This window comes from Myiozetetes cayanensis, unplaced genomic scaffold, assembly GCF_022539395.1.
Source record: "Myiozetetes cayanensis isolate MyiCay16 unplaced genomic scaffold, myiCay2020 scf16, whole genome shotgun sequence".
NCBI lineage: Eukaryota > Metazoa > Chordata > Aves > Passeriformes > Tyrannidae > Myiozetetes > Myiozetetes cayanensis.
In genome coordinates, this window is record NW_026087270.1 from 1,584,434 (window position 1) to 1,607,629 (window position 23,196).

The 23,196-nt window shown below is 39.7% G+C and overlaps 1 protein-coding gene across 3 annotated transcripts in view; it reads left to right on the forward strand.

Moving 5' to 3' along the window:
- Positions 1–23,196, forward strand: part of LOC126638086 (cadherin-8) — a 151,618-nt gene that overhangs the window by 47,103 nt on the left and 81,319 nt on the right. For all 3 annotated transcript variants that reach the window (XM_050311745.1, XM_050311747.1, XM_050311746.1), the window contains one exon: positions 10,015–10,309. In XM_050311745.1, coding sequence (XP_050167702.1) covers positions 10,015–10,309 — 295 coding nt within the window. The remainder of the gene's footprint in view (positions 1–10,014; positions 10,310–23,196) is intronic.

Genomic DNA, 23,196 nt, shown 5'->3' on the forward strand with positions numbered 1-23,196 from the left:
AGATGGAGAGAGAGTATTGACAAGGGCCTGGAGTGACAGGACAAGGGGGAATGGCTTCACACTGACAGAGAGCAGGGTTAGATCGGATATCAGGAAGAAATTCTTGGCTATGAGGGTGGACAGGCCCTGGCACAGGTTGCCCAGAGAAGCTGTGGTTGCCTCTGGATCCCTGGGAGTGTCCAAGACCAGGTTGGATGGGGCGTAGAGCAACCTGGGCTAGTGGAAGGTGTCCTTGCCCATGGCAGAGAGTGGAACTGGATGATCAGTTAAGTCCCTTCCAACCCAAACCACTCTGTGATTCCGTGATCCTTTGCCTCTTGCCTTTAGTCTCATGTGTGTCCTGGTCCTTGCAGCCCCAAAGATATGAATGTGGCATAGCTGGTCATCTGTTCTTTCTAAGAAGAACATTAGAGAAAGGCAAGGAACAGCTGAATGGGGACAGGACCATCTGGGGTTTGGGCTGTTCTGTGCTCACAGAGTGATGGGAGCTCTACCCAGCTTGTGTGGGTAGAGAAAACCGACAGTGATTCAACAATCATTAAATTAGTACAGATGTCTCCTGCAGCCTCCCACAGAAGTCTTCTCCATGAGCTCAGACAATTTGGATAAAGGACTAGACTAAATCATTGCGAAGTCTATATGGATTCTGGCTGGTTTGAGATTGACATATGTTCCACACTTACAGCTCTTTTGATACTGATTTGTGTACAACTTGGCTGTATTCATGCTGAGCCAGAGTTTCTCTTTTGATGGGACTCTGACCTCAAGTTTTGGATGTTTTGAATCACAGGTAGGTTTGGTGTTTACAGCAAATGACATAAATACTCCAAACAGTGCCCACACTTACAATCATAGCACTACTATTTTTGCGTCCTTGGGTACAGATCAGATTATCTGATGTGCCAAAAAAAAAAAAAAAAAGTGATAACTGTCCCTGAGACTTTAGTCTGCATGTGCACTGGGAAGGGAACTCAATACAAGTTGCTGGAGAAGCAGAGGCAATACATTACTAGATATCAAACCCTGCTGGAGTGGGCACAGTTGTTTATCCCTGCATATTTAATATTGGTGATGTGTAATGGTTTATGTCTCCTCTCCCCATTCAGTTCTTCCAGAAAAGCATTAACAAAGGCAGGAGCTGTGATCTATCTCTAGTGGTTTCAAAAATATTTCAAATTTATTGGTATTGCAAATTGATCGCATTATGAGAGACATAACCTTTGCAAGTGAGTTTCTAAGAAATTCACAGGAATGCATGACTTAGTGGAAATGCATGGGAAATTACATTAGGAGGCTCTGAAAACCACAGAAGTGATGAAGCAAATAACTTCTTGTGAAAGTGCATGAAATCATAATAACTAGTTTCAACCAGGTTCCTCCGAATAACTTACAATTCTGCATGAGTTATCCCTAATAAACATTTAACTGCAAGAAGAGAGGGAAAAATAATCAAATTATCCTCATGTTACATCTATTTATTCTGATGTATGACACTCTGATGTTACTGTGTAATTGCAAACGTAGCAGCTCTGAAGAACTAATGTTTTGTTTGACATCTCTCAAGGAATTTGTTTTGTAGCCTTTCTTGGCTCTGTTTATTTTCACATTCTAAGTAATTTGAAAAATATTTCAAGTATGAAAAAACTTATACTGCACCCATGTGCCCAGTTCACAGGTTAGTGGAAATGCACTGAAAATAAGTTACATTGTCACCTGTAAGCAGATAGTTTGTAAGAGAAGCAATATGTAAGTACCCACAATTTAATTTTTCAGCTCTCTTTATTTCACTGTTACCTTCTCAACAGTTTTCAATTTTAGCTTGAGCTGGCTGCATAGCTGATGTTTATATTTCTGCACTGTAGCTGTGTTTGACAGCCAATTGCTAGAGAAGAGCTTTCTATTTGCACTGCCAGCTTTACACATTATGTGGTTTTAGACAGTACTTACTTCCTTATGTTCAGACACTGAAGGATGCTAAGCAGTAATCTTAAATTTGAAAAATTACCTACAGAAAAAAAGGTATTTTAATGCTTTCAGGCTGGTTTTATTAAATATTATTAACAAAAGGCATTCTGCGTGGATTTGGAATTCCTTTATTAAGCAGGAAGACAGGTTAAATATATTATTACTGGGACCTTACTAATCATTTTGAGTAAAACATGAAAAGAAACCAGGCTGGTGAAAGCAGCTAAAAGCAGAGCCCTGAAGCATTGTAATATCAGGACAACTTAAATATGCTTAAATAAATAGAAATGTCTTCTCACCTTTGGCCACTCTGGCCTATTGTACGTTTTGTGCCTTGGCTGATCTAGGCTACAGCTTGTCTAGTTTGACAGATTTTCTAAGCAGCCTTCAAATTACTGCTGTGGGTAGGTAGTGATTAACTTCTTTATTCCTCTTCTGCAATCCTAAGAGTATGTATTCTAAGATATTGCTTTGACATTCACTTGAGAAAATCATTTGAACAACACAAAGAGGTCTTAGCACTCAAGTGCAATGTACTCGGGGCCTGAGAATGAAGCCTAGCAAGTTATAATAAGCTTTTAAAGAGGAAAGGAAAAATAAACCTCAAACAACATGGAAGGAAAGCTCAGGACATGGTGAATAAGATGAAGATGATTAAAGGAACAACAGGGTAGGATTTAGGGTGCAGGAACTGCTGGACTTATGGCTAATACATTGAATGGGAAATGCCTATGGTTTATGGCTTTTTCCAACAATCCCCATCTTTGTCTGTATTGAGGAAGGAGCATCAAGTCAGACTCTGCTGGCAGTAGAGTTGACACTCAAAAGGGAACAGTCCCCTGAAGTTGCTGGAGACTTCAATCAGTCTTACAGCAGAAACGACAGCATAGTTTGTGTCCAAGGCTGACGAGCTGGAGGAGGCAGTAAATGGCTTTGCTGCTCTTTCACTGAGTTGGGAAAAGAGTGACAAGTGCAGGAGGGAGGAACTGTTAATTATAATGCCTGAAGCACTGGAATTGTTAATGTAAGTGCTTGACCCCAAACAGTGGGAGATGACAGATACTTTTTTTCCCCCATAAAGACACAAAAGAGGGAATATGTTTTACAAGACTAGAGCCGCGTGCAATTTTTGAGGCTCTCTGTGCCCAGCTTTCAGATCTCCTGTGGTGAGCCACAGTGCACTGCAGATGAAATAATAGAGAAGTAAATGAGATGGGAAAGGATTCCTCTTTGGCAGTGGGGCACAACTTCCTCGCATGTTTCCAAGTGTCAGAAACAGCCGGGTTAAAAAAAATCCAGGCCTTCTTACGGGAGCGGCGTCTGCTGGAACACGGGAAAGGAACAGCAGTCTGGGTTCAGAAATAGTTCCATGAACTCCCAGCTGGGCAGAGAGCCAGCTACAAAAAGGTGCCAGCCATCTGAGGCCACTTGACACAGGACACTTGGGCGTTAAAGAGCTGAGGAAAGCAGGGGCTAAAGGCGGCAGTCCAAGCTGCGGTGGGATGCAGGTCGTGTGTGGTGGTGCTGTTCTCAGGACAGAAGGGAAGACAGATGGTATTCCCAAATGGAAAGGGCCAAGGCCAGAACTAGGAAAACAGAAAGCTTTAGCTATCATCTGGCTTGACATAAGGATTCAGAAGCAGCAAGGTATATGAGAAATACATAGAGGAAAAATCAACCCGAGGGGCTGAGGTTTGGAATGAGGAAAGCAGGGTAGGAGCAAATCACCTCGTCTTTGTTGCCATCACAGCTATGGAAGATGTGTGTGGGATTGTGGAGTTGGGGAGGACTTTGTATCTGGGGGCATGGACACAGCAGTGGAACAACACCAGCAATACATAAATTACAAATCAGTATTGAGTTTAACTGGAGATAAATGTGTAAAGCTGGCTAGGAATGTCTTGAGTGGTCCTATGGTCTGGATGGTTTTTCCTAATATGAATCTTTGTGAGGCTGAATGCAGATTTGATCTCTTCCTTTGTTCCTGCCTTCTATAAAAACAAGTACATCAGTATCTTTTTCTCCCAGGACATCCCACGAAAATAGATATTAAACATTATTAATTCAGCCTGGTGAGGAAGGTGATACATGATACCTACAGAAAGGACCAATGGCACTGTGACCAGGAAGGACTTACTTAGATCAAGATTCATTTTCTTGCATGAGCTGGTCATAATCAGTGAATCAGAGCAAAGAGAGTGTTAGATCCCAGCCTTGTCTCCAGTTTTCAAACAGCAGTTCACTCCAGTGCACCATGAGCTGATACCAAAAGGTAAGCAATGAAAAGCCGTTTGTGCACAGTTGCAGCATGAATATAAACAGAGGCAAAATTAGCAAATCAAATAGAATAAAAAAGCAGTAGCAAAGAATAAACAGAAACATAAAAGAAGCCATCTGGAATCAAAGATCCTCAAATGACATGGTAGGAAACTGAGGCAGACAAAAGCAGAGATTACACTCTTAAATGAAAGCGTTAGGGATATTATTGCTTTAATTCCCTTTGAATATGGTTATGAAAGTGCAGCTGAGAAGTGTGAGCAGTAATGTCTTTTGACAGTTACTCCAGAGGCTTGAAGTTACAGGATTCTGGGATCTTAAATGGAACCTTTGTCATCCATGGACATGTCTGTTTCCCTTCTGAAAGTGTTCCAAGTACTGACATTATGTCAAGTGCATCAAGTCTGTGCCCCAATTTGTCATTACCCTGAATAATAATGTGGAATATTTCTCCTCTTCCCCATTGTGCACTTATAATTCCCATTGCTAAAGATGGGATCAGCCTATCCGTGGAGAAAATGACAGATTCTATTAAACTGAAATTACATTCACTTTATTAATTCTGTGTTGTGTGCAAGTGAATCAAATCTGTTTATAATAGTTTAATTATGAATGATTCTTTAAACCTTGGGTCAACAGTAAACACGCTCATTGTCCGTGATGTGTCAGAGCACATCAGCAAGACACAAAAAAACCTTCTGTAACACTTAATGATGTTCATATTTGTAGAAAAAAAAAAGACCAAAAAAATAAGCCTGCAAAGCCACTTACAGAAAGAAACACATGAAGGTGCATTACAGTCTTTGAAAGCACTGACATATATATAAAAATGATAGTAAAAGTCACTAAAATCCTTCCATACTTTCACAGAATGAGCAAGAGCTTCTTGGAACCCAGCAGTTTAGGAAAAGAGTCATAAAAAGCTGAAAATGCCATCTCTAAGTTCATTAAATGGGGTCTGCCTCATAAATAAGGAATTTTATTGCAAGCCACAGGTAAAAATATAGAAGAACCTGAAGCATTAGGGTAGTGCTGGTGTGTTGTGTGTGTACCTGTGTAACAGCAGGTGAAAATCAGTGATGCACCCTTCAAAAAAAGATTCCAGATTTAGGAAGGAGAAGGATGATGCAAATTTTAAAATGAAGTTTTAAGGGCAGATGATTCCTTTTCCCTTGAAACAAGTACGGGGTAATTCCCTTGTAATTACATGAGGATGAATTAATTACTTTCTAACAAACTCAAATAAAATCTTGACTACATAATGCCACCTTCTCTTTTCTTAATTAAAAATGTCCAGGAGCATTTTCATAATATGCAGATTTCCTCCCCCCTCCAACCCCCCCATTCATGTGACTTATCTCTATATTTATGCTTTTTTTATTAATACAAGGAAATTTGGGTTACAAATCCTTCTTTTGGTGATGCAACTGCTGTGGGCTGGGCTGTGTCACATTGTGCATCAACACTGCACCCACAGAGGACTGGAAGTGTCCAAGCCTCCTAGAGAAGCCAGTCCACATCTTTGTGCTCGCCCTGGGGATGGACCAGCCCCAAGTGCATTATGCACTTTCCTGATGGTGAACACATGGCTTGAACGTGAAATTTGTTGTGCTGAGCAACCTGTTGTTTTGACTGCCATGGGTTTGCCAGGTAACCGACTGAGAGCAGGTGAGACAGCTTCCATCTGCAGAAGAGACTCATAAATCTGCTCAGAACTGCACAAGAGCTCCTGCAGCCTCTGTCCATTCAGAGCCTGTGGCTGCAACCGTAGTTTTGAGCCAAAAAAACGTTGTTTAAAATATAACAATGAAATATAAAAATGAACAAATAGATACAGAATAGGAAAATTTTGTGACAGTACCACGCTCCTGGCTTTGTGTTTTGCTGCAGAGAGGTACTTTTGCATCTGTAGGATATAGAGGCTCTTCGAATAAGTTTCCTCTCTGCAGTTCCTCTGATGTTGGTTGTGATGGTGCATGTTTGTCATGTATGTACATGGGAGACTCTAAATATGTGTTATGGGTTTGAATAGTGTGTTGGCAATACTTTTAGATGGTTATGAGTGAAAATAACACCCCGTGTGTGCTGTTACTGTTAATCCTGGCTTCATTGATTACCATCTGTGTTATAGGATAGAATGGCAAAGGAATTAATGAAGATTAGAAACTGCCGTGGTCCGAGGGTTCATTTGGAATGAAGTTCATTTTTTAGGAAAAAAATGAACTGTGCTGAGGATACGTGGGAGCCATTAGTAGGACATTAATACAGGGCATCTGCATCACCATTAAAACTAGGAGAGGATCCAAAACCTTTCCTGTCGCCATAAATCCAGGCACGAATTGGGTGATGGACTTGCATCTGCTGCTTTGAGGGAGAGAGGTGTTTGGATTTATAGTCCCACAGGCAGGGCAGTGATGGAGGAAGAAGATTTCACTTCCTTTGAAGTCTAATGAACCCAATCTCACATAATGGAAGTGAGTTTGAACGTGCTGTTTTCCAGTAAATACACTTGTCTGTTTGTTTTGGGGTGCTGTCTAATAGTGGGACCCAGGGGCTGGTAAGGATGTTTTCTAAACAGAAATTCTTTTTGCATTGTCAGTGTGGCTCTGAAAAAGAAGAGGTCAGCCTTCAGGCACAGGTGTAACAAATAAAGCTATAGATGTGGAAAGCAGTTTCATATTTACATTTGTGAGGCTTTTTCAGCAGAAACTGATATTCATTTATCATATTCATTATGCCTCTCTATCATTCGCCTCGACCCTATATAATTATGTGTTTAATGATCTTTAACCTTCACATGAACACAGCTTGCTGAAGCTTGACAATTGCAGTAAATTATCATTCATGTCTGGTAGAAGAGAGAAAATATTACTGTGCTATGTGACTCAGAATTTAACTTCAGTTCTGTCATTTACCTTTTAAATAGATGATAATATCTAATCCTAAATCTAAACAATAAAATTATTGTGAAAAAATGACTCTTCCATAGGTCATTTACTATAAAATTTAGAAATTAACATGTAAGAACTTAAAAACCTAGAAAAGCTGTGTTAATCTGTCAGTCTGGATGCTCATCATAGAAAGTACATATGATTTAGTAAATGCCCCATTTATACCTTGGTTTTTTTTATACCTTGTTTTTTATTAAAAAACTAAAAAGAAAAGTATTATCAGTTTTGCCACTATAAATCTTCAGGTAAAAAGTACTGATCTTCCATTCATCACTCAGTTTCAACTTCAACATTATAAAATGCTCCTGTCTCTTCCTCTTTGTTTAATGTCTAGCCCTTCATTTTGTAGTGTTTCAAATAACAATATCAATTTCTTTCTTTTTGATATAAAGGAATTTAATTTATTAGAGGAAACGATTAATAGTAATCATGGGCAATTTTTTTCATTTTAACTGTTGGTATCTCAGTGGCACTGCAAAGGTTTTATAGCTCTGCATTAATAATTCACCAGAACTGATTTATGAGCCATAACTGCTGTTGGATATTACAGGTAAAACCTGAGATTATACTGACAGCCTCTCCTACTTACTAGCAAATAGAAAATGGGAGAATCTTTGAGCATTCTCAGATATCTGTGTGGATATCTAGTTTACCCTGCCAGTGCCTTCTTAGAAATTCAGATTACAGTCTTTCAGTATGTGGCTGGGTGAACTGAGATGTTCCCAGTCCCTTTGCTGAGCTCTGCCTGTCCAGACAGTGCTGTGATATTACATCACTGTAATCCAGCCATGAATATCCTGCCAAAACCTTCATGTGCAATTTTAATAGGATATAGATTTATTCAGGGATCAAACAGATGCTTAAATTATAAACAATCCATTTAAAACACAAATTCTGGATTGATCTTGACGGGCACTGGGGTCATAAGGGTCGTAAAGACAATAATTTTGAAGGCCAAAAAGAGTTGTAATAACTTTCTGAGCGGATAAAACTGTGGTACCAACCAAGAGGAGAGTTCTGTAACTGAGTAAATTATGCTGATTGTTCTCGAGCAGGAATTGACAGCAGGTGCAGAAAGAAAAACAGACTGAATTTTTGGAAAAGGGGCTCAGCTGTCACTTGACATCTCTGTGTACTTTTGCGTGGGCTGGGTAGGAAAAGTCAACTGGGTGGAGTCACACGCACATTCACACCTAAAGTGCTTTAAAAAAGCTGTTAAAACAATGGTGGTGTGAGAAAACGTTTGCCCAGCAAAACACCGGGGATGAGGTTACACCTCGTGCAGTCGGTGGGAGCTGTGCTGTTAGTGCAGAGCGGAGAGTGCTCTGGTGGCCAGGATTTTGTGTGTGCAATAAACCAGATCAAGGGGAAAATCAGCCCTGGCTGCTGGGATCTCATTGCAGCGATCCCAGATTCCAGTTTTCTAAGGTCTTGAGCAGCCGAATTGCTGAGCAGGTAGGTTGCAGAGAGAACAGTGTGTGACCAGCTCTCTACTGAAGAACCTGCAGAGCTACTCGTGGTATGACAGAAGACTCTCCTTGTGGCTTGGCTGTAGCTGCTCTTAGGAGGCTTTTTTTTCCTCACCTACTTTAATATCCTAATGCAAGTTCTTATATCAAATGATGATGCTGCCCGGCCCTGGCAGCCACTGCTGGCAACTGAGGAGTAAAATGCATAACCAGCAACAATTTCTGCTGAGCTGTCTTGACAAAATGAGCAAACAGGAACACGTCTAGGAGTAGTTTGTTATGTCTCAACCTAAAGAGGTTGCACGTATTTCCTTCAGAATAACTTTTGTGAGACAGAGAGAAATAATAATAGATGCAAGTTACATTTGTAATGTCATGTTATTCACTTCTTATTGATCATATTGTGTTAGCCTTACTAGTAAATAGAATTTAAAACATTAATACTGTATATTTAAGTTATTATCCTATATTTTGAATATGTTGACACTAGTACATATGGTCCACCCACTGACACGCTCACCTCACAACTTAAAAATTATCAGAGATAATCTGATATTTATTACTTGGCTCTGAGCCTACCAAAAAAAAAAAAAATGGAAGTCCTTTGTCTCCAGGCTTTTAATGAATAAAAAAAATTGAAAGAAGAAAACCTTTCTTATACTGATTGATATTATTATAATCCTGTCTTTTTTTTTTGAAAAGCCACATACAAATGAAGTACAATTGTTCTTTCTAATGGGGCTTTTATGAGAATGGGAAGATGTGTGTAAGGGTTCTTCTTTCTTTTGAGCACCCACTTTGAGAATAAAGATCTTAGAATCTTTTAGGTTCTGCCAACAGGTGAGTTATGATACATTTCTGAATTCCTGGCTGTTACAACATTCCATAGATGCCAGTGTTCAACCACTTTCAGTCACCTGGAAATAAGCTGAAAGTAATAACCAAAAATAAGGAGCTTGATTAAAGAATATTTTATTGTTAACCCTTCACTCACCCTTTGATATAATAAGTTAAGGACATTTTGTACTTGTTCATTTTGGCTAATAATGGTTCTGAAGGCATTTACATTTTAGAACAGGGATTTAAAATATATATATAACAGCTGCTTTTTAAATAGAAAGTCTAATTATGCCTATGATTGCATTCACTTTTGATTAGTATGCATACAAATCCCTGCTCTCTGTGTGTATTCAAGCTGAGCTGTGGATCACTGGTGCCAGGATTGAAGTACAAAGGAACAGCTTGACAAAATGTATGATTAGCCGAAAGCAAGAAAGGAAAAAAAAAAAAATCCAAAAAATTCTGGGTGTACACTTTTTTGTCTCTAAAATAATTCTTTCTTCCCCTTTTAGTTACACACAGACCTGGACCCTGGCAGCAGCAAAATCAAGTATATTCTGTCAGGAGATGGAGCTGGAACAATCTTTGTGATCAACGACAAGACTGGAGACATTCACGCCATGAAAAGGCTGGACCGCGAGGAGAAGGCTGAGTACACCCTGACAGCCCAGGCAGTGGACAGGGACACAAACCAGCCCCTGGAGCCTCCCTCAGAATTCATTATTAAGGTCCAAGACATCAATGACAATCCCCCCGAGTTTGTGGATGGCCCATACCACGCCACGGTCCCAGAAATGTCTCTTGTAGGTGGGTATGTCTGAACACCAACAGCCCCTGACTGCTCCCATTTAAGCCTTGCCAGGATGCCGTGGAGTTGCTGATGAATAATAAGATATTTATTATGTTGTTAGCATTAATTTGCATGCTTTCAAATCTCCTCTTGGCCAAAGCTTTCATCTGCAGCACAACAGTGGAGTCCCTTAGTAGTAAGCAAATGACTAACAGCTGTATTAATGTGTCTGTCTTTGTCCAACAACACTTTAATGGGCTAAATTTATATTTCCCTTATGACGCTGTAGTTGAGAGTGTTGTTGTTGAGGATTTATCAAGATTTGCTCCGGCGTGACACTCTAATCCTATTGATATTTTGTTGATGTTTAATTATCTGTTTGTGTGTTTCCATACACTTGCAGTGTGTTGATACGAACTTATTTGTTTTCCTCTCAGTGCTACTGTAATCAGCAAAGACATTGAAATGAAAGATGCTGTGTCTGGGAATAAATAGTTAGACTCCAGAGTGGACTTAACCAATTAGCCATAGGATTTGCATGGATGATGGAAGGGGGAAACAGAGAAAGCTGTGCAAAAAAGATGGTGAAAAGGGAAATTAACTGTGTGAAAGCAGAAAAGAGAAAAGAGTAGAACATAATCTTCTTAATACATTTTACTTATATTTATTCATTTTGTCAGATTAGTGTGAATCTATTTCCTCATGGATTAATATATTAGAATTTTTTTTTGCATGGTTTGTCCCTTGTTCTGTGTTTGCAAATGTATAAGTATGTACTTAGAGAGGTAGATATTGAGGTACTCAGGTCCTGACTCCCTACCTACACATATTGAGGCAGGTGATTTTTAGCTCTTGCTGAAGCAAAAGGGAAGCAAACCCATCAAACCAAAAGACTTAATTTCAGGACAAAAGCAAAGACATCAAAATGTGCCCATGAAACACAGAGGAAATTCTAATGTATTTTAGTGTTAGGTTGAGGATAATGTGCTTTTCAGCGATTTGTATACGTCTGTCAAAGCAAGGTAATTGAGGGAGTGCCAAGGTACTTTGTAAAATAAAGCAGCACCCTATCACAAAGTTTCAAAAACACCTTCTGTCTTATTTAGTTAAAAAGAGGAGGAATGTGAGAAACCAGAACCATCCTCACTCACACCCAGCACAGTGAGTTGCAGTCATTTTCAATTACAGGGGTGGTGTGCTGACTAGATGGTGATACCTGAGCCTTCATGTCTTTAATCAACCCTTTTCCAGCACATTTTCATATCTTGCTTGCATTGAATTGCTTGTTTTGAAGCTGATATATGAATTTTCAAGCCTGCACATCAGTTCTTTTACTAAAACAGAGACTTAATTTGTTTAGTTACTTTTAATTATACAGCAGCACAAACATAATATGGCCCTGCTGTCAGAAGATATTTTTACCAAGCTCTAGGTGAGAAAATGACTTAATTAAATAAAATAACACAGAGTAAAAGAAAACAAAAAAAAAAGCAGGGAGTGGGAGAAGGAAGAAGGAAAATTGAATGCTATTATTCTCCATATGAATGGTACTCTAGGAAAAAAGAAAATTAAGATATATGCAGACAAGAAAAGATGGTTTCTGATCACAGAGCCTACTATAAAAATAATTTATATCTGTGCATATGAGCAATATATATAATCTGTAATAAAGATATGGCCCCCATCCAAGAAGTATTCACTGTAAAGAAGAGGAGGGGAAAAGAAAGCCAAAAACTTTGATGGGAAACTAGTCAGGAGATCAGATAACTAAAAATCTAGGGAATTGTTTAACTTGAGGTTTAAAAGGCATAAATGGAATGAGATCAAGAGAGTAAAAGGGAATAAAAGATGAAACATTAGCAAAAGAGAGGGAAAGTGAAACAATTGAGAAAAAAGTGTGAAAGAGGAGGGGAAAAAGTAAAGAAAGGTCATGGGAGATGACTTATAAAATAAAACTTAATCTGGGAAAGCTATAAATAGCTGAAAGGGTTGGCTCCTGGGGGATAATATTTCACCTGTTCCCCTGGCATGTTGGGGGAAAGAGCAGCAGTTCTTCATTGAACTGCCTCTGAAATCACACAGTTCCACAGTATTATGTATTCTTAGGCTGCATGGCAGAGTGTTGTCCAACAGCAAGTTTGTTCTAACAACACAAATGCAGGTAGAAATTTGAAGTAGATTATCTGAGGGGCCTGAGGTTTATTCCTGTAACTATGCAAGTTTTGCTCATTTATCCCTTTCGATCCTTAGACCTTCCATGTGTTTTATGTGCCATTCCTAACTGTAAATGCTTTCAAGCTGTCTCTAAAGAAGCACAAAGATACACTCCTGCTCTTTGGTTGAGAAACAAAACCTAATTCTCTGCTGTTGCTTCAGAACTCAGAGAATGTTTCCCATTGCATTGTATGGGTCATGAATGACTGTAAAATCTGTGCAGTACAGGCAGTGTCTTAATCTCTGATGGAACCAAAATTCAAGGCTGGGAAGTGGAAGATGAGAGTGTTACTGTTGCTATTACTATTTCCTTCTTTCCTCTCTTGACGCACAGGTAGCAACATCAAAAGCTGTACTGAATGATTCTCCATAAATTATTTTAGTCCTCTTAAAATTACTTAACTCCTCCATGACGTTTATAAGAAAACTGTCTCCTTTCAGAGTTCAAGGAATTTTTCTTATTTTTTTCCCCCACCAAGAGTATTTCTCTTCCATTATCCACTTAATTCCCCTTAAAGAGATCTCCACACACTGCCAATTGCAGCCTTGACATTTGTACAACACAGGCATTACTAGGCAGTGTTCTTACTCAGAATAAAACAAAATTCTCCTAAACCTTTTCTTTCCTCAAAATGCTTATATCAATCCTGCTCTGAAACAGAAGAGGAACTCATATGCTATATATATATATAGTACTTATGTAATGAAGATGCAGTACAAGGCATTTTATTTTTGGATGTCTGTGGAAAGCAATTTATAACATACAGATGAAGGCAATAACCTTCCATTGTTCTGTGCCACAGAGCTGAGGCTCTAACACAATGCAGGTTTTCTAATAGTTATGTTAGATCTGGTCTTGTCTTCTTTGCTGCGAGAGATGTATTAGTAAAAGCCAGTGGTATTTTTGCATAAGTATCCAGAACAGGAATGATACACTGTGGGGATGTGAAAATTGGGTTCAAACTGATGGAGGGTAGGTTTAGATTGGTTACTGTGAAGAAATAATTGGCTATGAGGGTGGGCAGGCCCTGGCACAGGTTGCCCAGAGAAGCTGTGGCTGCTCCTGGATCCCTGGAAGTGTCCAAGGTCAGGTTGGATGGGGCTTGGAGCAACCTGGGCTGGTGGAAGGTGTCCCTGCCCACGGCAAGGGGTGGAACTGGATGAGCTTTAAGGTGTCTCCCAACCCAAACTACTCCATGATTCTATGATTCACCTCAATGTCTGTGCCAGCATTCCATGTGTGATGTGTAGGAGTGTGTGTGTGGCAGTGGGTGAGATCAGCACACAGACACGGCCACAATCTGCCCTGTTTGAGTTTCATTCTATATTTTGGTGATATCTGGAAAATCCTGCTTCCCTGCTAAAACAAAAGGATTTGCATGGCTTTCCTCCCACTGCTGGGAGCAAAGATGATTAGTATTACCCTGTGTTATCTGTGGTGGGAATGATGCTCACTTTTCAGCTGCCTTCACAGCACACACACCCACACACGTACCGAGTGCCGCACCGCGTCACTGTGCTCAGAGTTATTTTGAAATAATTTATTTCACTCTTTGAGGAAAGGGAGCAGCACATTCCAGAAAAAAACCCAAAAAACAACACTAACTTTTGAGAACTAACTGAATTTTCCGTTATTTTGTCCTTGTGATCTTTTTTTTTATGTAATTCCTACATAATCTACCATGGTAAACCCTGTTCCCCAACTCCAAAAGTGATGAATTTGCTTGCGAAAGCTAATAGTGTATATGGAGAATATGTTTTTTGCTGAAACTATGCACTTTAATCTTTTAATTCTGATAGTAATTATCTCAAGGAATTAAAGAACAAAAAGTGAAATCTGTGAAATCAATTGTGACAGTATTGCATTTCACGAATAGGAAATAAATTAATTTGTCTGTAAACCTTGTTTAATCACTTTTACATGTAAAAGGCCACACTGGGTTAAAAACTCAGTTTAAACCTTAAAAAAGAAAAAAAAAAAGGGTTCTTTCTGGAAGGAAGAACCTCATGAATCTTTTTTTCTCCCCATTTTTCTGTGAGCTCTGTATCTATGCCTGCATAGATCTATGTATCTATGAAGATAGATAGAATATTATGTAAATGAATAAGATCCAAAAGGGTAATTGGAACTAGTTCTGTAACTTATTTAATGAAAAGAAAAAGAAAGAAAAGAGAAAAAAAGATAAAACCACGCCTTCCCTCGAGTGTGTTCTGTTTCTGTATTACCTTCTCAGCCACACACAGGCACGAGTTCCCCAAAACACTGCTGCAGAGGTGGTAATGGGAGCCAAAGTGGGTATTGTCTCGCAGCAGTTTAGTTTCAGGATCCTTTTTTTCAGGAGAGGGATGAGGAGTGAAATTTCCTGATTTCCTTCTCAGCGAAGCCAAGAGTGTTTAGACAGCGAGTGTCATGTTGAAAGACAGGAGATGACGGAACCAGAGTGACAAACGTGCTGGTGAAATGAAGAGGGACACAGATGGAAAAAGAACAAAAGACATAAGGGAAGAGAATTCTCTCTCACTTTGCCTGAATTAAGGTAAACAGACAAACTTTAATAATCTCCAAATATTAAGGATTCTCCTGACAGTCATAAAAAACCCCTGTCTTAAAACACGTGCAGTGGAATTCAGTCTGTTATTGGTCTAAAAATGCTGTCGCCTTTAACACTTGAAAATAATAACAATGTGAAAAAGCTTACAACAATAATATTTTTGTGCTTAAATGCTTCCATGAAAACTACTTATTGGGGGGAAAAAGTCTTTACTGGAAATGGGTTTAGGCTTTTAGTTGAGTCAGGATATCAGTTTTCAGTTTTGGCACAAGCACATCTACTTAGGAATGTTTTCCTTTGAATCAAGGTTTGCCCTTGATTGCACCACTGCAGATAAGAAATTGTATCATTTTTTTTTTTTTTTCTTCTTTTTCTTTTGCAAAAGTGGAGTTCTTTAGTACATCCAGGTGTGGTAGGAGCTCACTGTGCTTACACAGTGAAGCTTTACTTTCCACTTCTCCCAAAGATATTAGTTGTCTTCTGGTTACAAACCGTTTGCAAAAGGGCAAAATCTGCTGCATATGAAATCAACAATCCATGTCTGATATGAATAGTGATAAAATGACTTGACAAATTAGGAAGTTGTGATAAAAACCTGACCTGAAATGTTATCAAGATCAACCACACTGTCTTACTGGGTGTTTTTTTCCTATGTATTCATTGATTTTTAAGGTGCTGAGCATGACTGTTAAATCAATGATAGTTTGTGACAAAATTGTGGAGTAAAAGGACTGCATTACTGGGGTCAACTACAAATTAGCCCAAAGGGTAAGTGCAAAGGCAGTGCAAAAGCTAAGGGAAAAAAGATAGCAGATGTTGTAAAATATGGCGTCAATGTAACAGCTGTTAAAAAAATGTATATTTTCGTGTTGTCTCGTTCCTCTCCTTGTTCATCCTGTGCATAATCACATTCCCCAGCTGTGGTACCATTGAGCATTTAACATGAGAGATTTATTTAGTGAGCACGTATGTGTTTCACATCTTCGTACACAACCTTGAGGAACTGGGCAGGATGTGTTCAGCACCAAGGCTGTCTGCTCCCTAACCTGACTTGCTGTTGAGCCTTGACAAATTGTATTTCTGAGTATGTGCTGTTGTATTTGCACTTCTCCTTTCTTGCGAGGTCTGATTAAAAATCGTCTTTCTGTATTGCTCTTAAATGAGCATTAATGATCTTAAATGATCATTATGAACTTGAGGGCTATGGAAGAAATTGATATTGGTCTTTATAAGCTGCCCCTTTAGTTGTGCCCACCTATATCATCCAGAGTGTTGATTGACAACACAAAACTGCCCAAATCAGTGGGATTGCTCAAAAGAGTTCATACCAGTGGCAGCAGGTACTTGAATGTTCAGGTTCTGAATGCACTGTCTGGTCCTTAGAAGCAAGTCCTATGGACCCTAGTATGGAGCTGTTGATGTGTGCTGGTTCCTTAGATAAATGCTGCCTTCCTTCCTCCCCATTCCATGGCAGCAGTTTGTCACAGATTTCCCATTTTCTGCACACATGCATTCCCTTTGCACAAGGGGAAGTTGTGCAGGTGACACCTAGTGAAGATAAACTCCACAGGAGAAATCCTCTCTTGGAGTCACAATTCCCTATGGAGTTCCATCCAGAGGAACACATCTGGCTATGATGTTCCTCTTTAAGGACGAGGACAGACAGACACAGCTTATGTTGGTCACGTGATGGCAGAGCAGAGAAAATTCTGGCAGTTTTAGGTGCAGGCTTCTCTAGTCCTACTCTTGTTTTTCCCAGATGATTCCTGCCTCATAGCCACAAACATCTTGTTCTTGTTGCAGATATTCTGCTTCTGAAATCCTTTGGGGTTGCTTCCATTTGTACATATCAAACACATCATTGTCTTTGTGTTCTGTGACTGTGAGAAATTAAGCCTGACTCGGGGTTCTAATATATTCTCTTTTGCTTACAAGTTTAAATCTCCTCTTAGCGTGGAATTTTCACCATTTTGCAGAATTTCAAATTTTGAAGAAAAAAGCTGTTTCAAACAGGGGTAGGGGTTGAAAGTGTGCCATCTCATTTTTTCCAAGCAGCTTGGCTTGTGGCATGGGCCCATTTGCTGGCCAGTGGATGATGCCTAAGTGGAAAACAGACAGATGAGAGCAAGCAGAGCAGCAGAGATTCCTGCCAGGCTGAGGCTCTGTCAGACGCCACACAACTGGTCAGGAGCATATTCTCACTTTTTTCAACCATGGAAAATGCAGACATGCTTTAACCCTGAGGTAGAAACTTCTAGGTCAGAAAATTAAATTCAGTGTGGTTATATTTTCCCAGCAACTTTTATTAATATGACTCCTATTACTCTGTTAGCACAGAGTAGAGAGAGGCTTTAGAGCATGGGGAGCAATATTCCATTTAAAACTCTTAATTCAGGTGGCCTGTGTTAGACGTCTCTCCTTGAGGGACACACTTGATATTTGGCAAAATAAGATTGAGGTGCAATTCAGGCACTGGTCGTTCCCCACCCTGCCCTGAATCGATATCTCTGTTTAGCTGCTGAATCTGCAGCACTTACTGTTTCTCCCTGGAAACAGCCCAGCAGTTGCCCCTGGAGCTGCTGTCTCGGGAATCCCCCCTTCCCTGGGGCCCAGACGGGCTCTGCTCTGCCATACGTTGGTTGGCTCTGCAGCAGCCTGAGGGCACAATATTTCGGATCCTGCTTTCCCACCCTGGATTACAGCTGGTGGCATTGTGGGCTTCCCTCTCCCGAGCAGAGCCAGCAGAGCGTCCCGGCTGGGAGGTGGCACCGGCCGCTCTCTGTTCTCGCTGCTCAAAGTCATAAATGAAAGCAGTTCTGCAGTAAACAGCCAGGGCTGCTTTATTATTTATTTATGGTTTTTTACAATACACCTGAGCATAACCTGAAACTTCCATCGAAATCAACAAGACTTATGGTACCTTTTTTTTTTTTTCCCCTCCTGCTTGGTAATATAGTGTACAGTGATCATCCAATTTTACTGCCTTTGCCTGGGGACCTCGCAGAACGAATGCTGATGAAATAGTCAATTGATTAGAGACAAGCAGTCTTTCAAAAAGTCCTGAAAAGAAGAGTAGCTATTTCCCACTTCTCTCACAAATATCAATTAATATTCTATAGCGAGGTTGATATATAAAGAGAGGATAAAAAAAAACCAGCATGAAAGGAAAACATAATTCTTTAAGCCAAACATAAAATATATTTTACCCTTCTACTGTTGCCTGTGATGTTCCAGACCGTGTACTAATCCTAACAAACAGCCACCCAGGGGAATTTATAAAAGAATACCTGCAGGCTCTCTAATGGCACCATCTCATAAGTTGTAGCAAAAAAAGAACTGCCAGCCTTAAAATGGAAAAGGCAGTGTCCTTTCTTGTTAGACCCACACAAGGTAAACCCAAGTAACATCAGCAAGGATAATTGCCAGAGAGGAGTCTACATCCCTAAATCTGAATATATACCCCTCACGTAAAATACTTTTTGTTTCCAAAACATCACGTTAAAAAGGCAGCATCGCAGTTCCAAAACAATTAGTTTATGCACAAAAAAGCTGTAAGCTATGCAGCTGATTAGATTTCCCAGCCCTCCTTGTGAGGCTGTGAGGTGCTGAGAAATATGCAACATTTGCAAGAAACAATTTGGATACCTCTTCTTTTTCTGGAGATAAACCTCACTAAGTATATCAAAGGTATGAAAAGATTATTTTCCTGATGGAACCAGCAAACAGTTTCTTGCATTTTCCTGTGTGGTACTTTATAATTTATTGTAGATCAAGTTGCTGCTGTGGGATTCTTTCAGATACCTTCCTTAAGTCATGTTTTTCAGGTGTTAAAACATTTGGTCAAGATTATCAATTCTTTTAGGGCAGCACCTGCCATTACCTATAGATCTGTAGAGTACTGGGTTCTCAAATCTCTTTTTCTCTGCATTTTAGTGACTTTACATGCAACTACTTATACAAAACAAACTGGCAAAATAAGCAAGTAGTGATTTGTCTCTCCAGTGTTTTATGTTAGTTTTAAAAGACTGAGTATGAGCTATATCAGTTGCAATTTATTATACAAAGTGCATACAGCTGTTCAGGTAAGTATATAAGTGCACACAGGTGTTTATAGATATATAAACATACAAGAGGAAAGGGCCTCCAGCTGTGCCAGGGGAGGGTCAGATTGAATAGCAGGAGGAATCCCTTCATGGAAAGGGTGGTCAGGCACTTGGCAGGGGCTGCCCAGGGAGGTTTGGAGTCCCCACCCCTGGAGGTGTCCAAGCAAGGACTGGATGTGACACTCAGTGCTCTGGGCTGGGGGCACAAGGTAAGGACTGGTTTTGATGATCTTGGAGGTCTTTTCCAACCTTAACAATTCTGTGATTCTATAAGATAGATATATATATATATATATGAAAGATAACGTGAGCAAACCCAAAAGTCTTGTAAGGTTTCTGCTTGTCCTGTACAGTGGTGTGTCAGCTTTACGTGCTTGAAGTTCCTGGAGGGCTGGTGGAGATTGGGGTGGCCTATTTTGAGCACAGAGCACAAGAGAGGAGTCATTATTGTAATGTAGGCATTCCCATTAGCTGGCTAGTTTAATTTGGATTCGTCTCTGGTCTTCCAAGAAAGGAGGATCCCATGAGAGGATGACTGTCTTCCTCCCTCAGGTGGAGCAGGAAGCTGCTGCAGCAAGGTATCTAATTTAGCCAGTTGTGCCTAAAACTGAGTTGTATGAATAACCTTCTTTTTTTCTTCTTCCTTACCTTAATCATCATAAACAAGATCATGACAGCATCACAGTATTTCACTACTTAGAGTCAAATAAATTACAGCTGGGAAAGACAAATTACCCTATTAGTTAATCTTCCTGTCTTTCTAGGGTTTTCCCTTAGAATACATTATCCAGCATCCTGTGCATGAGAGTGAACTCTTCAGTGAGGAGGATTCTGTTATTTCCCTTGGGGAGCTATTCCTCCTTGTACAATTTCTCATTGCAAGGAAGCTTTTGTTGTTGTTTTTCTCTTGGCAGAAGATTAAGTGAAGGCTTGTATCTGTGTATTTGTATGGTTCTCATCAGCAACATATCAGTATTACATCTGTAACACACACAAATTTTCTTTCTCATTTCTCCCTCTAGAAATGACTGTATATTGGATTCTACCATAGATACAGGAGAATGCATTCTGACCTTCCTGTCTCCCAGCATGTCAAGCACAAGTTGCTCATTTTTCCCTTAGTGGACTATTCTGGCCCATATCTCTACCCTTCACCTCTGCTTCCATTCATTTTCTGTCACTGAAAGGACTCCACTGGACACTTAAAGAGCAAATGTTTTTCTGTTTTTCACATGCTTTCCTTTAAGGGTGGGAAGACCCGAAAAACTCCCCCAAGACCTCTGTCAGCTGTTCTCAAAGCAGACCTTAAAGCCCTTCCCTGATGCTGATGTCCTGTGGGCACTGTGTGTGATAGCTGACAGCAGCACCATGTGCTGGCAGCATTCCTTCCCATGGTGATTTACATCATGGAATCAAAGAATTATGGAATATCCTGAGTTGGGAAGGACCCACAAGGATCATTGAGTCCAACTGGCCACACAGGACAGCCTCCTTGTCTCTCCTCAGTTGTCTGTCTGCACTTCCCATTCCCTTTCCTGTCATTTGACTCTTGGAGTCTTTGGAGAGAGAAATTTCCTGGGCTGTGAGATCCGATCCATGTATTGGGATCTTAAAGCTTTTGCAATAATGCAGTTATTAATAATAATAATAAAAATACACTGAAGTACAGTGTGGAAGGTAGGGGTGAATTAACATATGATCTGCAAAAGAACCCTAAAACTCATGCAACATTCCTACAATGTATGTGTGTGCATATTTGCATGAACACCAAGCTCTGCACTGATATTTTATGTGTGTAATTTGCATATGTTAACAAGTTCTAAAGAGCGTTACACAGATTCCTATTTCATATACATTTTCTTTATTTGGTTAGTGAAGCCTCTAATTCATAGATTCTGTGTTTGGAAATGGTCTGATAGAGAATAATAGAAGATGATAATGCTTAAAACTATGTTTTTGCATTAAAAAACCCAGAAACAATGAAAAACAAATAAGAATAAGTTTCTGCAGCTTTGAGGCAGTAATAATTTACATGTCAAGAAGTTATGCAGGTTTTTATGAGATTATTGCAGTTTTATTCAATAAAAAATTGTTACCATGACAACAACTGTCATGCTACCTGTGAGATTATAGCAAAGAGGGCCAGTGAAGAAAAGGCTTCATTTTGGAGAGAATGCTTGTCTGACCTGCTGGAGACAAACAATGCCTTGCTGTGACCACCCCTGACTGCAGGGCTACTATCAGCCCAACTCCAAACCCAGCTAGAGGTTGGAAGCACAGTGATCCTCTTAGGAAAACAAAAGAGTTGGTAAATAATGGCAGGGCTTTGTCATGCAAATAATCTCTTAATGCCCCGTCAGGTTGGTAATCAGATCTTCTGAATGAAATGGAGATTTCAGCCTGTCAAGATTTGGGAAGATTAGGAGAGGAAGTGTGAATGAGACCAAAAAGGGCATCAGAACAGCAAAAAACCCCCAGAAGTCCCTGGGAAGATGAGAAAACATGGTCCCACTAGGTTGCATTATGGTCACAGTATTTAATTTTACCAGCCATTACAATCTTTCAACAAAATGGTTGCTTCATTGAATATGGATTCATGTAAATTGCTGGCACCGACTATGCATTACCTCCTCTAGAACATTCAAGTTTGATTTTTTGGGGATTTTTTTTTTCCCCCCAGTACGCACATTTCACTGCCACACCAAAAAAAAAAATTTGCTTTCCTACTCCCTGTGGCAGCATGTGCATTTTTCTTTCTGACTAATGTGCAGAATGTGTACCCTGACTTGCACATAAAAACATAGCCAAAACAACAGAAAAGCACTAGCTGAGCACACGCATCTGATTTTTTTATGGTAGTTTTTAATCTTAGTTTGCCAGCAAACACAGCCTTTCTTACCTAGCCATATAAAAATACTTTTTGTGTTAATTGTGTCTCTGATTGCTGGCCTGTTGCAAAAAGAAACTCTGACACTGAAAGAGTAAAACAATCAGCACTGGTTAATGGCTAAAGCACAGTAGAAGTGTTCATTAATTAAAATCTGTTGAATCTCTTTGCAGTCCATATTTATGGCAATTTAATTCATATTTAAGGCTCATTAGCATTGCAAAAGTGCACCTCAGGAAAAAACACAGAAAGTTTTTTACCTCAACATCTTAAAATTTGCCTCTTGTATTGAAAAAAAAAATCGTTTTGGTTTGCATGAGGCAACATTAGGTACATAAAGAAAAGAAAGAAACAGTGATTATGTTGTTGGGCCAGATTATATAAAACTGCAATATTATTGTAATTAGGACAACAGTGACTTGGACTATAATAGTGGCTTTCTTGTAAAAATGGCACCATCTCAAATTTATAGTCTCTGGCTAAATGAGTTTGTTGTAGCATTGACAAAGAAACAAACACAAGCCAAATGCAGTCAAAATTAAACACAAACAGAAACCTTCGCTGTTTATTTGCTGGGCAGAACCCAGACTGTTGTTTTTCCAAGAGCGTTTACGTAATAAATGCTCTCCCCTGCGTTCTTACAGCTTTTTCAATGCAAGATTTTTATCTTTAAAACTTTAAGTGCATTACGCATGTAAAAAAATATTTATGTACATGTAGTTTATAACTGCAGTGGAGTAAAATCCTGCTTAAATATTGATAATCCAAAGCTTGGGAGTTCTGCTGTGAGATTGCCTAAACAAGAGCCATGGTGGCTGCGAGTTCCTCTTCCTCTGCATCGTTTTTCACCCTCAGGAATCTCTCAGTTCTCCAAAGCTTTTGGTGCAGAGGGTTCTGTCACCTGTGGGAGGGGGATCAGTTGCTACATCTGAACCCTTAGTGGAACCAGAGCAGCACTGATGGAGCAACATCACCTGCAGCTGCAGAGGGGACACAGTTTGCTCCTAAAAATACTTCTTATTGCCACTGTGAACAGAATAACGTGGCACATTTCACACCTGCAAAAGATTTGATTCAAGGCATAAAAGAAAAAAAAATATCAAATTAAAGGCGATAAAATTTAAACTGTGCCAAAGCTTAACTAATTT